The sequence below is a fragment of the Daucus carota genome, chromosome 8 (assembly GCF_001625215.2).
Source record: "Daucus carota subsp. sativus chromosome 8, DH1 v3.0, whole genome shotgun sequence".
In the NCBI taxonomy this organism is placed as follows: domain Eukaryota; kingdom Viridiplantae; phylum Streptophyta; class Magnoliopsida; order Apiales; family Apiaceae; genus Daucus; species Daucus carota.
Window position 1 is genome coordinate 1,875,207 of NC_030388.2, and position 15,741 is coordinate 1,890,947.

At 35.0% G+C, this 15,741-nt stretch overlaps 1 protein-coding gene across 1 annotated transcript; it reads left to right on the plus strand.

Annotated features, from left to right (window-relative positions):
• The first annotated feature begins 12,670 nt into the window (after positions 1–12,670).
• LOC108199400 (CASP-like protein 5B2) lies at positions 12,671–15,635 on the plus strand. The gene is made up of 4 exons (XM_064082479.1): positions 12,671–12,808; positions 13,124–13,261; positions 14,964–15,096; positions 15,289–15,635. The coding sequence occupies exons 2-4, from the start codon at positions 13,131–13,133 to the stop codon at positions 15,487–15,489; spliced, it is 465 nt and encodes a 154-aa protein (XP_063938549.1). The 5' UTR covers positions 12,671–12,808; positions 13,124–13,130; the 3' UTR covers positions 15,490–15,635.
• The last annotated feature ends 106 nt before the right edge of the window (positions 15,636–15,741 follow it).

Below are 15,741 nucleotides of genomic sequence, written 5' to 3' on the forward strand. Positions count from 1 at the left end.
AGACCTTTGCTCCAGTTGCCAGATTGGAAGCAATCAGAATTTTCTTGGCTTATGCAGCACACAAGAAATTCAAAGTGTTTCAGATGGATGTAAAGAGTGCTTTTCTCAATGGGGAGTTGGAGGAAGAAGTGTATGTTGAACAACCTCCAGGATTTGTGGACACAAAATTTCCAGATCATGTCTACAGATTGGATAAAGCACTGTATGGACTAAAGCAAGCACCAAGAGCATGGTATGAAACTCTGGCTCAATTTCTTTTGGACAGTGGTTTCAACAGAGGTACAATTGATAAAACTCTATTTTATCTCAACCATGGTAATGATCTGCTGTTAGTTCAAGTTTATGTAGATGATATTATTTTTGGGTCTACTAATCCTAAACTCTGTGAGAGATTCTCTAAGCTTATGCAGTCCAGATATCAAATGAGCATGATGGGAGAGATGAGCTACTTTTTGGGACTTCAAGTCAAACAGACTGATGAGGGTATTTTCATTAATCAGTCTAAATATACCAGGAACTTGCTAAAGAAATTTGGCATGCAGGATAGCTCAGCTGCCACCACTCCAATGGCAACTGCCACTAAGTTAGATAAAGATACTGGTTCACCAGTAGAAATTACTAACTACAGAGGTATGATAGGCTCACTCCTATATCTGACTGCTAGTAGACCTGATATCATGTATGCAACCTGTCTCTGTGCAAGATTTCAAGCAGATCCAAGAGAACCACACCTTGTAGCAGTCAAAAGGATTTTCAAATATCTCAAAGGAACAATTGAGATGGGACTCTGGTATCCCAGAGAATCAGACTTTACACTGATTGGTTACTCTGATGCAGATTTTGCAGGATGCAAAATAGACAGAAAAAGTACAAGTGGGAGCTGTCAATTTCTAGGAGGAAGATTAGTTTCTTGGTTTAGTAAGAAACAAAAATCTATCTCCACATCCACTGCAGAAGCAGAGTATATTGCTGCAGGAAGCTGCTGTGCTCAGATTTTATGGATGAAGAATCAGCTACTGGACTATGGGTTAACTCTGACTCAAATTCCTATTTATTGTGATAACCAAAGTGCTATTGCCATGACAGGAAATCCAGTACAGCATTCTATGACCAAGCATATCAGCATAAGGTATCATTTTATCAGAGAACATGTGATGGAAGGAACAGTGGAGCTACACTTTGTTCCAACAGATCAGCAGTTGGCAGATATCTTCACCAAACCTCTGGCTGAAGCAACATTCACAAGGCTTGTAAACGAATTAGGGATGATCTCTGGTCCTCTCTAAACTCTGATACATTGCATAATACTATATCTGTTAATGGTTGTTATTGTTAACATGATCTACAACTGCATCTGTTATTCTCTGATCGAGTCTCTGATGATTATACTCTGATTTGATAAACTCTGATTTTAAATCTGACCCGACAAACTCTGATGACTTGAATTTTTCATGATGAAAGATACTCCTGTGAAGAATATGTTGCACTTAACTGAATTTAGTCATAAGCCTCTCTAAAGTCTGAAATTTTGTGATATTACAGCTGTGGAAATCCTTAACACATCACATGAGTTAATTTTGTTACCTAGACTGTCTTACTTCTTAAATATTAGATATGTACTCAGAAAAGAATCTGCTTTCCTCCTCTTATGAGCTAAGAGTTAATAAATTTCAATTCTGGATTCTCAAGATATTTCTTCTCGGAAAAGAAAATCAAAAGAAAAGAAAAACAAAAGAAATTACCTCAGGTACTCCTTTGAGATCTTAGAAAATTTGTGAAAGGAATGATCCAAGTGCACTGCTGGTATTAAGCAAATGCATCGAAAATTAAGTTAATTTTTGGGGACTTTTCACATTCTCTGATTACTGGAGAAATACTCTGAGCAATCAAAAGTCTGATAAAGGTTATGACTCACTTACCATGAGAAGTTTCCTTTCAAAAGACAAGTATTGTTCAAAAGAGAAGAAATGGAATACTCTGATCCTTATTGAGAAACTCGGCTTATGAGATGATTAAAACATTTTCTTATTATCTGATTCTATCTAATATTATTTAAGAAATTTGACAATCTCTGTGACATTAGAATATTCATGATAGCACACACCTCACTCCACTTCTGTGATTAACAATTTTTTTCTTGGCTTCGAGTAATTTTTGACTAGAGGTCAATAAATTTTTTTTGCAAACTCTGAGGAGCAAGTGTTTTTGTATCTTGAATATTTATCTCTCATCATTACAAATTCTATGATCACTCTTTGATTTGTCATTTTATAAGTAATTTATTTAAACTCTGGTCAATGGTCAGCCTCTGATCGAAGTCCAAGTTAAAATAAATATTTTGGTCAGATAATATTAGTTTTTATTATCAAACGGTAGAAAAACCATTTGAATTCCTGAGTGGAGAAAAACACGGTAATTATTTGTGTTTTATTGGTAAATGGTGCATACTTGTTCAGATTCACACGCCACTCATTATTACCTCTCCACTACCATTTTTTTTACCGTTTAGAACCTGCCACGTGCCCCACTACATCGTTTATCTCTCACCCGCATGCATTCATACATATATATTCTCAGAAATTGAGCATTTTCTTCTCATTTCATACGATATCTCTCTCTCTCTCTGATAATACTTTCAAAATCTCTTGTGCACATTTCATCAAACACTTCAACTACACCTCACGATTTTCTTGATTTTTTCTCAGAAAATGTCGACCAAAGCTTTTGAATTTGCTGGTGCAAAGTTCGTCACCAACAACTATGCTGCAATCTTGTCAAATGATGAAGCTCCAACCGAGTTTCATCTCATTCAGGACTATCTTGCTCACAGTGAGTTCATGTATGCACTCACACAACCAGATGTTATTTCTCCAGCACAAATTTTGACTCTCTGGCGTTCAGCAAGATATAATGATGGTGGTGAACACGGATCACCATCTTTGACATGCTCCTATGAGGGTCAGGAGTATATTGTAACTCCTGAAACGGTTCGAAAGGCCCTTCACCTTCCGAAGCATTCCAAGTATCACAGCTCTGTCTCTACACAAACTCTGAAAGATATGATGCAATTCTTTGGATATTCTGGTAACACTGATAAGATGGGGGAACTCAAGCGCCCTTGTCTCTGCAAAGAATGGAGTTTCTACTATGACTGTATAACAAGAGCTTTTGGGAATAAATGCAGCAATTTCGATGCTATTCCTCTCTTCAGTCAACAGATTGGGTATGCTCTTATCCATAATCTCAATTTTGATATAGCACCATCTATTTTGAGATTTATCGGTGATAGGAAATTAGAAGATGAAAATACTGTCTACTTTGCTAGATTTTGTCAGCTTATTTTCTCCTACTGTTTTCCTCTGGTCCCTATTCCTGATACTGACACTGAACTACCCTTTAAGATCACAAAACGAGCTTTCACTGATTTAATGAATAAGGACAGTAAGAAACCCCAAATGCCTGTTTTTGCTATACCAGTAACTGTACAGGATAAGCTGAAGCTGGCAATGCCAGATAAATATGGTGCATTATTCTCTGATGAGAATTTACCATCCTCCACCCACCAGACACAAGATATACCAACCTCTGGTCCTTCCCAAAAAGGGCCAGTTGTAAAATCTGATCCAAACAAAACCTCTGGTTCTTCCCAAAAAGAGCCAGTTGTAACATCTTCACCAACAAAGGTACTAAGGTCTTCTAAGTCTCCATCCAAACAGCCATCTCCTCCACCTAGGAAGAGAAGATTTCTGCAGAGATTATCAGACTCTGATTCTGACCCTGAGCCAGAACAGGTTCCTCTAATCTCAAGGCCCAGGAAGAAGATTAAGCCCACCTCCTCAATTACTGATCTTACTGTGGACCCTCCTCAGGAATCCATAGTCAATCCACTTGATATGGTCACAGCTTCTGATCCTCTGATGGTGGAACCTATATCTGCAGTACCTCTTTCTACTTCATCAGAAGCTGAAGTTCCAGTATCAGATCATATTCCTCAGTCAGAGAATCTCATGCCACACTCACCAGAAGATGCTATACCTCTCTCAGAACATACACCAGAAGCACATGTCTCCACTCCAGAAACGATTGTAACTACTCCAGACATTGCTCAGGAAATTCAGACCATTATTGAAGACTTGGTTGCAGCTCCTGATCAGGAGATATTAGATGCTGTTAATTCTGAGGAAGCTACAGCACCTCTGTGTTCTCATACACTCAGTATTGCAATTGATCATGATGATGATGATGCAGATACTACAGAGGTCACTTCTGTTCCTCCTAGTGACTCAGCTATTTATGTAGCTGAAATTTCTGCTCAGATCAGAGACAGCATTTCAGTCAGAGAAGTGTCTCCAATCAGAGATCCCTCACCTGTTAAACCTGCATCACCAGCTCCTGTCTGTGACATTCCTCCTTCCAAGCCTACAGGAAACAGAGTTTGTACTCTAAGTTACTCAAAGAGAATGCACAGAGCTCCAAATTCCTCTGTGGAAGCCAGACTATCTTCAATAGAATCCACTCAGCAATCTATGCAGCAAACTCTAGCTGAGTTGAGCTCCTCTGTTGCTCAACTGGTACAATTTCTCAATCCCAATGATGTCAAAAAGGGGGAGAAAGTCTTGAAAGACAAATGCAAGGCTGGTCAGCAACAGAGAAAACCAGATGATGAGGAAAAGGATGAAGATAAGAAGGAGTCTGAAAATTTAAATTCTGAAATAATTCTGCAATCTCAGAGTCAATCTAAGGAGAAGAGGAGTGATAAGGCTGGAAGTAGTTCTCATCAATCTGAGAAAACAAAATCTCAACCTCTGATACCAGCTGACAGTAAATCAAGAGCTCTCTCAGAGCAACTAATTGAGCTTGGTAATCCTGAATCTAAGATTCTGAGTCACACAGTGAAGATTCAGGGAGAGGAAACAACCTTATTCTACAAAGCTCCTACACAACTGGATTTTGATGAAGCAGTTGCAAAGAATATATTTGAACAAGAAAATCCAGGGGTGTCAATTGAAGATATTAGAAGGGAAGAAGAAAGGTTGGCTGCTGAGAAGAAGAAGATCAGCAAATCTGAGTCTGGTGAAAAGATTGATGAAAAGAAAGCAAAGTCTGATGACAAGAAACTGGTCACTGATTCTTCATCAAAGAAATCAACTTCTTCAAGAAGAAAAGGAATTGTGATTAGTGAAGTTAATTATGCTGATATCAATAGGCCCAGAATTTATCAGAAGAAGTCTGACTCTGATTCCAGTGGAAAAGGGAAGAATGGTATAGATGGTGTTCCATCTAAAAGGAAGGCTGAATCAGAAGTTAAACAAACTCCTGCAATCATTTCTGAGTCTAATGATCAGAATTTAGCCTCTGACACTGCTCAAGCTAAAAATATGAAGGAAGATCAGCTGAAGACAGCTGAAGAAAAAGTTACCTGGATCAAGTCAACCTCTGACAAGGCTCAAGTTGACACAGCTGAACCTAAGAAAAAGAGTTTATTTGGAAGCCTTGGTACAGGTCAGTACAAGGAAAGTTCTTTATTCTCTCAGATCAGAGAAAAAGGAACAAGGGGGAAAGAGGCAAGAGACACTACAGGTCTAGGTCACAAAAAGGAGAAAATACAGACAAGTGCAGCAACTACCTTCAAGGATCCATATCCTTTTACTGAAAAGGCTGGAGAAGTTGTTACACAGAAAGACCTTGATAGAATAGAATCAGTACAGATTCTGATGGACACTCATGATGGGCCAGAAGATAAAGAGAAGATTGCTATATTTCTGGAATCTGGCAGAGTGTACAGAATGTCTGAAGCTGATTTATTGATAAAATCTTTGAGGGAACTTGAGCATATTCACTATATGCTTGAGATAAAGAATGAAGCATCCAGAAGATGGTCTGACAGAATGAAGAGAACTATCCAAGAGAAAAGAAGATTCTATGGGATAAGTTCTGATGCTGAATATGTACCTAAGATAATCTTGGAAAATGGTTCAGAGATTGATATGGAGAAAAATAGCTCTGTTATGGAGACTATTGCTGGAACCAGAATTCTGGGTTATAATAATGAAGCTGAAAGACCAGGAGCAATTCAGTTGGGAGAAGCTATGAAGAGAAGCAAGGCTAATGCTTTGAGATCAGCCATATACCAGACAGGAGATGAAGATGAAGAGTTGAAGACTGTCAAAGCTCAAATGATACAAACTCTGAAACAAATTGAAGAAGATCTGATTACCAAGTTTGTTAAGGAGAGCTATGGGTATAGACTGATTGGATAATTAGTTCTGCTGTGATCTGTAAGTTGTAATTAGTTCTGCTCAATCTGTAAGTTATGATTCATTTATGCAGATTAATTATTTCTTGCATTTGTTCTTGATTGTTTTTGACATCATCAGTAAATATATAGAACTTGTTCATTCTGTCTAATGTACAAGTTGGGGGAGATTGTTACATATTTGATGATGTCACAGGTATCTAACTTGTTTAGTGTGCAGAAGCAAATATCAGAGTTTAGCTGGAAATCAGAGTTTAGCGACTGACAGCTGGATCAGAGTTTAAGCGATGATCAGAGTTTGCAGGCGGCTGATTTTCAGGAGCATATCTGACTAAGTAAGGAAGATAAAGATCAAGAGAGATTGTACAGATCAGGGAAGCAGAAAGATAGCTACTGATTAGATTATTTTAGGAAACAGATTATCATAAATCAATCAGTAGATATCATGTAACTGTGTATATAAACACAGCTTAGGGTTTACTCTAGACGAGTTATCAATTGAATATTATTCGTGTAACCTAGCAGCTCTTAGTGATAAAGTATAAATCACTAAGAGATTATTTGTAAACTACTGAGTTTTGTGAATAAGAGTTTATTGAGTTATTCTCTTATTCTTGTGTTTGTCTTGGATTGTGTTCACTATATTATTATATATAGTGAGTTTATTCGGCCTAACAGACTTCTTTTTTGCTAGGAACCGAATAATGTGGAGTAGTGGTTGTATAATAGAATCTTATATATAGATTTGGTTTCTATAATCAATCTATACATGTTTCTGATTCCTTGGATTTTGTTTCTGTGATAAAATATTTAATGATTCAGGTAAACTATTAATTTATTTAATTTTGATTCTTTGTTAGAATATATTTAGTATTTTCAAGTTCAGATTTGGTTCTATAGTAAATGTATGTGTTGATGATGTGGGTACCGATTGCTTGAGCAGTTATATCTCACTAATTTTGACTTGTGGTTCATTGTTCACATTATATACAAATGAAGATTTTTCAAAATAGAGGTACTAATCCTCATGCTTACTCCCTGGTCAAAACCTCAATATAATTGTTCTTTAGTAGTGAATGTAAAAAGGAGGCTATGTTGAATTAGTAACATCAACTTTTATGAACTTTTTAGGCTGATAACAATAGATAACTTATTGATAGAAGGCTTTGTCAAAGACTAATACAGGGAAACTGTATTCTCTGTGTACAAAATAATCCACTTGGGAACACCTACACTTAAAGGCATCGCATAAGACAATTGGAGTTGATGCGCCAAGGACATAAATGTTTAGTTTATTGAATAATGTTGAACCAAATAATGTTGGATAGTGGCCGTAGAGTAGAGTCATATTTTGTTTTCTGTTCTGCATTGTTCGAACGCCTATCAGTCGTGTTATGGTCGATAACCAGTGTAAGGTGTTATAAATGCTCGAGAATCGATTCTTACTATGGTTGTTATGGTTGATTTCTTGTATATTGTTGTTTGGAGAAACATATAGGTATTTTTTACGTCGAGTTATTGTAAACGAAATCTCCTTTTTTGCCAGGCACAGATGATGAGCTTTCCCGCCTATCCAGAACATGCAGCAATGATGAGTATATCAGGGCAACACGGTCTTTGGAAGTCATTGTCCTCAGGTGATATGATGGAGGCATCACAAAATGGGACCCCAGAAGACGTGCCAGCTGAGCATAAATCTCAAAAGCCTACAATTGTGGAACCCCCATCAACAGAAGAGGGATGCGTCCTCAACGTGTATATGGAAATCTCATAACATAATCACAAGCTATGCTCATCTGGACTTTGGAAGGGAATATACTCACCAGTTACAGGCAATTGGTCTTCTGGGGCATCAATGTAGTCCTATTTAAATATGGCATTCTGCCTTTATGGATTTACACATATCCAGACTATATTTTCTGTTCGAAATAAATGCGTTACTCTTAAGTATATTCCCATGTCTTAACTTATATCTAGGCGGTTTTCCAACAACATTGTTTGGAGCTCCTGTTCCTCATCGGAGTTTCAGTGTGTCTATTCTTTCCTAACTAAATACCTTGTGCTCTGTTCTAAAATGATAAATTCTTATCGATAAGTAGCAAGAAATTGAATAGGCTCTAGTATATTAGCCTTTCATTTTGGATCAAATAATATGATATCAAAGCAAAATTTTTATTTATCATATTTCTAACTTCCTTGTTTTAAAACAGTATTATGTTTTGGCCTTTCATACAGCAGGCCATTGACTTATAAAAAATCTAACTTGGTTCTATTATAGAAGCGAAAACAATATTATAAATTAATTTGTTTCTACTATAGAAGCAAAACACAACATTACAAATGCTTATCTGTTAATTTGGTTCTATAGTGGAATCAAGCAGCGTATTCTTACATTAGTAGCTTGTAATTGAGAAGAGCAAATCGTGAATGTATTAATTTCTTTCTGCATTAGAATAAAATTAAAAAATATTATCATACTAAAAATGTAGCTTAAATATATTAGCATTACAATTTAAGCAACAAATAGTACCAATTTGGTTCCATGGCAGAACTGCTAAGTTAAATGTGGTTCTATAACAGAACGAAAGTGATGCTCTCTTTTTTTTTTGAAATAAAGTACTTGCTTTCATTATATAGAATCAAAACTCAAAGCATCTAACATAAAGTTAGGAGCAGTATCAATCCACTCCTGTGTATCTGAAATAAAATGAGTTGTGAGCTACTTCATTCGCAGATCTATGATATTCAGTTTGTCTATAAAAGTAAAACTTCTTGTGGGCAAAATTTCTTACAAATTTCTTTTAGAATTTCCTTGCAAAGTTAGCATATTTTTTCTATGTGGATTACCAATTTAGCATCATCAGGAGTTTGGTAATATATGAGCTCCTGATGAGGTCATCAGGAGCTCATCAGCAGTTAACGAGCTTGTTAAATGTTTAATTACGATTTAGCAGAAATATATATTAGTGTGCACACAAAGGTTTGGTGCACTTAAAGAATCTTATTATGCAGATAAGAGGCAGAAAGTATCAGTGTAGGATATGACGAGACTAAGATGCATACCTTACATACTAACTGTTACATAACTCTTTGGTTACTACAAATTAAATCTATCAATATAATCACATGAAAGTAGGAAATGGAGAGCAGAAGACGTGCCATACCTTGTCATTCCCGGCTAACAGAGTACATATGACATTAAGAATTGCGTGATATCAAAATACAAAAGACAATGAATCATAACAACTGAATCATGGTGAAACACATTATATAAACAAGTTTGGACAACTTCATTTACCAGAAAATATATTCATCAAGGCAAATGAATTCTAAAACAAAATATGTACACCCTAGGCTACGATAGTACTAGCGTACTACTAACTACATAGCTCAATGTAATTCCAGTTGCATCAGAGATTCAATGGTAAAACACATTATGCTGATATCTTCATCCGAGTTCAATTCATTGTGAATGAGAGAGTGCATTCTGAATAGATATGATCGTTCTTCCATAATTTTAGAGTCCCATAAACCAAAATTCAAAATCATCTCTAGTAACTATCCGCATGTACTTCCTTGAAGGTGGCTCTATATTTTTGCTCTCATTGACTTTCTTTATCTTTCATAGGGGAATGACGACCCTGTAACGTACTCTGTGAAACTCTCCTGTAGAAAAAGAAACTTTGATCGATCTTGCCTCCCATGTTATGTTGGCCTCCCATGCCTGGTGGCCCTCCTCCCATGTTATTAGGACCAGGACCTTGCCTGTTTAGCTGCATGTTTTCTCCTCTTCGTTCAAATTTTCTTGATCTATCAAAGTTGCAAGGTCGGTCATCGCGCCTATTTCTCTCATTTATATGGGCATTTTCTTTTAGATTGCTTTCCACTTCAATATTTGCATTTCTCGTCTGGTCTGTATCCTTTGCACCACAGGCCCTAGAAATGTACATGATAGCTTCATTGGGATTTTATGAGCCTTCTAGAATCGGACAGGTAGTAGGGTCTCCATCTAGATCTTAGTTCAGACTGGCAAAACTGACATTGGCATTGTTATTGTTCATCTCATTTGATGGTTTACTTGCATTGCTATAACCTTTCAAGCTAGCATCCTCTGCAAATAATCATTAAACTTGAAAATATAAATAAGATTTTACTTAGTTCGACGGATAATTTTCAACAGTATATTACCAATTTAAACAAAAGGTAATTGTGTGCAGCCTCCTTTTTCTTATTTAGGCCTTGCCATTTTATATAAATACTGCAATCCCTCCAGTGTTACTCAACTCTGCCCCTTGGATGCTACTGGACCTCTCAAGGGGCTCATTTTTATATATTGTACTTTCTTATCAAATATTTTATGTATGTATTTCAGATTTTTTGGTTTCTCGATTTACAACTCTTCCTTTCGAATATGTTCCATTTTATCTCTAGGATTCCACACTTTGTATAAAATGACATTCTATTCTGAAATGTGGCCACTCACAGTTTCAAGGGCGGTCTAGAAATGTAATATATGGCTAGCTGTTTCTATTTTCATGGACATTGCATTCCGATTTAGATTCTACAAATCAAGAACACTAATCACAACACTAAACAACAACCACAAATTAATGCCTTGATTCTACAAATGTATCATAATATAGATATCTTAAAACTGTAGTATAAATTAATTGCATGTTTATATTTCTACTATGTACAAGTCTGCAAAGCATAATTACCAAATCATGATGAAGGGCAATGGCTTGATTCCACAACAGAAGCATAAATACTTTCCAGCCAGACATGTTAGTTCTAATTAGAACTCCGTTAGAAAAGATACTACTGGAGAACCAAACCTATGATACAAAACTATTCAGAATTCAGAATTTTAATAAATTCACTATCTTGATTCTGTAACAGAATCAAAATTTAAAGAATAATCTCAAACTGCATTATTTATAAAAAAAGATTCCACATTAGAACCAAAGCAACAGAACACCTAAAAACTAAAAATTAAAACAGACTGATTTGATTCTAGAACAAGACCAGCAAAAAAATACAACTTAAAACTAAGACAATATGATATGAATAATAAAACTTAAAATTCAGCATTTAACAAAAACAACAGAGTAGGAGAGAAGGAACAAAACAGTTCAAAACTTAAAAGTAAAAATCGAATTGATTTGATTCTACAACAGAACCAGACAAAATTAATACGAAACTAAAACATATCACATGAACAATAAAACTTACAATTCAACATATAACAAATCAAAATCAATAGAGACATAGAGAGATAAGTGTAAGTGTAACAAAATCAAATTCAAGAGAGATATATTGAACCTAATGAACTGGTTAAATCGATATTATCACAAATCTGAGCTTGATTTGTGGATGATTGAGCTTGATTTGTTGAAGACATCATGTGGCAGTGGTTTAAACTACAGAGAGACCAAGAACAACTGTTTCCAAAGAGATATCGCGAGAGAGATGAGAGAGAGGCAAGAGCGCGAGAGAGAAGAGAGAGGAGAGAGAGATAACAGCTATATCTAATCATATGTAAATAATATTTTAATTTTTTTTATCTAAAGGTCTAGATTAATGGAGAGGGGGTTCTCCATGACACTCCATATAAAATGGTTCTCCATATATATTTGAAAATATTTTAGAGAAGGTAGTATTTTTGAAAATAAGATTGGATAAGGTAGTATTTTTGGAAATAAGATTGAAAACATGATTATTAATAAAAAAAGCCCAAAAATTTATTTTAATATATTATTAAAAAATTTGAATCTTAATTTTAGTAAAATTAAAATATATTGATATAATTTTTTATACTAAATTTAACGTCCGACCTATTTATTTAAGAAATTTGAATATTATAAAATTTATTTGAAAATGCATTATCTTATAGAAATCAGCTATTTTATGAAATAATTATTCACTTGTATTATACAATAATTGCAACGATAATAATGATGAACATAAATGTATATTTAATTTTACATGATATTTTAGTTGAAAGAGTTGAGCTTTCTTGAAGAAAATTAGTTGCTAGTCTTTGGTTTACCATTTTCATGAGAAACTTAACTCAAATTATTCTATGAATCAATGATTTTGTTTAAAATTTTAAATTTCAAAAATATATAACAATTTAATTACCTCTCCATTTTGTGTGTAACATTTTATCCGTATTATAATTTATTTAACGATATTTTTGAATGAAAATTATAACATATACACAGGATATTAGTTAATTACTTTGTACAACGGTGATAATAATAAACATAAATAAAATTTATTTGTATGGATTATTTTTCACGATATTAGAAATTAGAAGTACACTCTATTCATTAAATACCTAATCCAATGCCTCTTGTTTGCTTGTATAAAAAGTAGTTGCAACTAAAAAAAAATAATGGACCTCGAATGTTCTCAATGATTTACATAAACTTTACTAATCCCACGTCATAATATTATGTTCGGAAACAAGTCTATTAATTAACATAAATGTTATATCCACGTCAGACATTGTACAAGCTATTGTCGGAAAAGGTCCACAGCTAAAAAAAGGTAAACCAAAGCCTCCGTTACCGTTAAACACTCTTACTGTACTTGATAATGCAGTCAAATTAAAACTCATCAAGAACTCATCTTTTTGGGTTTTTCATTAACCCAATTGGTTTTTTGGTAAAGGGTCATTTTGTATCATCAAATCTCACTCAAAAACCACCCAGATCCCACTTTTTCAAGAACTCATCTTTGGGGTTTTGTTGTGCATGTCTGCATAGACTTGTAGATTATATGAATGTATTGATTTTAGCCTTTTGAGATGTGTGAATATTGAGATTTTGGTAGGATTTTGTTTGTATTTTGGTGGCTTTTCAGATAAGAAATGAAGAGGTTGATTGGGAGTCCTGGAATGGTGAGTGGTCTAGTGTTGAGGATTGGTCAGTTTTTGTGTGCTGCTGCTTCTATTGGAGTGATGGTTTCTGCTAGAGGCTTCTCTGGCTACACTGCCTTCTGGTACATTTTTGTATTTGGGCTTTGTATTTCATTGGTTTTATCTGATTATCTAGTTTATGTGTAATTTATGATTTGAATGTGTATGCAAGATGGTACCCTGATTTAATGTTCATATATATTGATGGTTTTCGAGGTTGTTTTGGTTGAATGCAGGTAGAGTTTTTTTTAACAATTTTTGGATAATCTATTCAAAAACTATATCCAAGTATATAGTTTATTTTATATGCAGACCTTATCATACTCCGGTGAGTGGAGAGGATGTTTTTGTGATTAGATTTTCTAGTGATCTTACTATAAGAGAAGAACAGCCTTTAGTACCTTTACATTGACAGCAATTTGTGTACAAGCATGTATTTGTTGATTAGTTTGAAATTACTGCATTTTAGATGATACAATTAGCTAATTCGACGAAGGCCAACAATTGGCCTTTTCATCGAACTTGAGTCTAAGTGTGTTTCTAAATGTGCTCTTGTTACTGAACAAGCACTTGGCTGAATTGTGAAGTGTTAATTGTAAACATTTCTTTGCTCTAGTCACAAATGGATTTCTAGAATTAGATGTCTTGAAGTATGTGTTTCCATGCTTCAATTTTATATGTAATAGTATCTTATTCATGTTAGTTATATCAAATACGAGGTTGCTTACAAGGATGTTCTTTAATATTTTGCTATTCACGAGCTATTTGTTGATATTTTTGACATAAAAAGATTGGTATCTTCTAGTAAAAGATGTATAGTGATAACCTAGGTCATGGAGTATCTTGTAGATATGTTCTTTGAATTAGTCAGTGCTTGGCAACTGTTTGTCTATTCAGAAAAGCATAAAACTTTGAAAATTGGTTCTTGACTCATTTAAATGAAAAATTTATGTATTCTAGTAATGTTGTTCCTATTCTTTAGTGTTGATACTGATATTCATAAGAATCTTAGAGCATCAAGCTTATTAAGAATTGTAGAGTAACATGCATGCCAACTTTAAATATTTACAAAACAACTGCAATAGCGCTTACTGTGTTTAGATTTATAAATTTTGCATCTGGTCATGGTGGAGCGTCCACGACATATTTTGAATTATAATAAATGTTTTGTGGTCTAGTAGTTTCTTAAACAAACTTTATAATATTATACTTGTTTTACTTGAAATGATGTAATGCCACATCAAGGTTAAGATGCATTTGATCGACTTTAAAAGACAAAATGATATTATATTTATGTCACAAAAGGAACGAGTACTTTAATCATTTAGCAAAAAGAAAAGAAAAGAATGAGTACTTGTTTAGTTGTTTCTGGCCACAAGCTTGTGAACAAGCAACTCTCTGGGATAAGTATCTGGTCTACACTACAGCGTAAGTCCCCCAAATATTTTCTTATTGTAGATTTCAGGGGCCTATTGTTTTATTCCATTAAAGATGTTCGAAGAAAATGTTAAGTCTGGGGCCTGCTAACAGGCTGCTTTTAGGTCTATGGGGAAAGAGCTAGTGATGTGTCAGGAAATTAATTCGAGCTATCTACCGTATTTAGCATCAGTACTGGTTTGTTGCATCTGTTAAAGCATTCACCGCCATTTTGTGTCTACTGTTTTTTGTCTGGCTGCTCTTTTCATTTCTTTTAACATTCTCAGAGTTTTTCTATATTGGCACTGCAGATATACTCCCTGTAATCATCAAGCTCTTTGCTTTCTGACAGAATTTCTTTTGTCACAGTTATTTGATTGCATCGATGGGGCTTCAAGTCTTATGGAGTTTTGGACTCGCGTGCCTCGATGTTTATGCTTTAAAGATAAAGAAAGACCTTCAAAATCCAGTCCTAATCAGCCTTTTTGTTGTCGGTGATTGGGTATGTAGCTTATCGTAAGGAGTTCCTTTTACTTCCCTATATGTTTTGATGAGTTTCCATGGATGTTGTTAGTATGTCTCCTTAGCTCTTGCCTACTTTGTCTTAAGTACATCTTAGTGGCACAATGTTCTTTCACGATTTTCAGTTGGCATTTAAAATATGTATGTACCCTTATTAATTCAGAAAATGCAGGTGACTGCTACATTATCACTTGCAGCTGCATGCTCATCGGCAGGGGTCGCAGTTTTGTATGCGAAAGACTTCGATTTTTGCAAGCCTCATTTGCATATCCCCTGCGCTAGATTTGACCTTTCCATTGCTCTGGCCTTCACTACTTGGCTACTTATTGCTGTATCTTCACATGTAATGTTTTGGATTTTGGCATCAATATGAATCATGATTAGTTTACCATCCCACGGTATACATTGTGCCACTGTGTGTCCTATTCTCTAATTTACATCTTATCCTTATGAATTTTGTCTCTTTGTCATGTATATATTTTATTAAGTTGACTAGTTCCTGGACCACTATTGCTGCAATTTTGGATGTATTTGATGCTCTTACTCATCCCCTTGTTTCTTCTTCGTCAAACGTATGCTGCTTCAGCTTTTGTTATAGCTTTGCATTTAAGTGCCCAGTTATTTC

What these genes read in the sequence shown, in the direction of transcription:
- LOC108199400 (XM_064082479.1), top strand. Translation starts at nt 13,131, where the DNA reads ATGAAGAGGTTGATTGGGAGTCCTGGAATGGTGAGTGGTCTAGTGTTG. An exon ending in TCTGGCTACACTGCCTTCTG is followed by an intron (nt 13,262 to 14,963) that starts GTACATTTTTGT and finishes CTTTTGTCACAG; the next exon opens with TTATTTGATTGCATCGATGG. An exon ending in TTTTTGTTGTCGGTGATTGG is followed by an intron (nt 15,097 to 15,288) that starts GTATGTAGCTTA and finishes CAGAAAATGCAG; the next exon opens with GTGACTGCTACATTATCACT.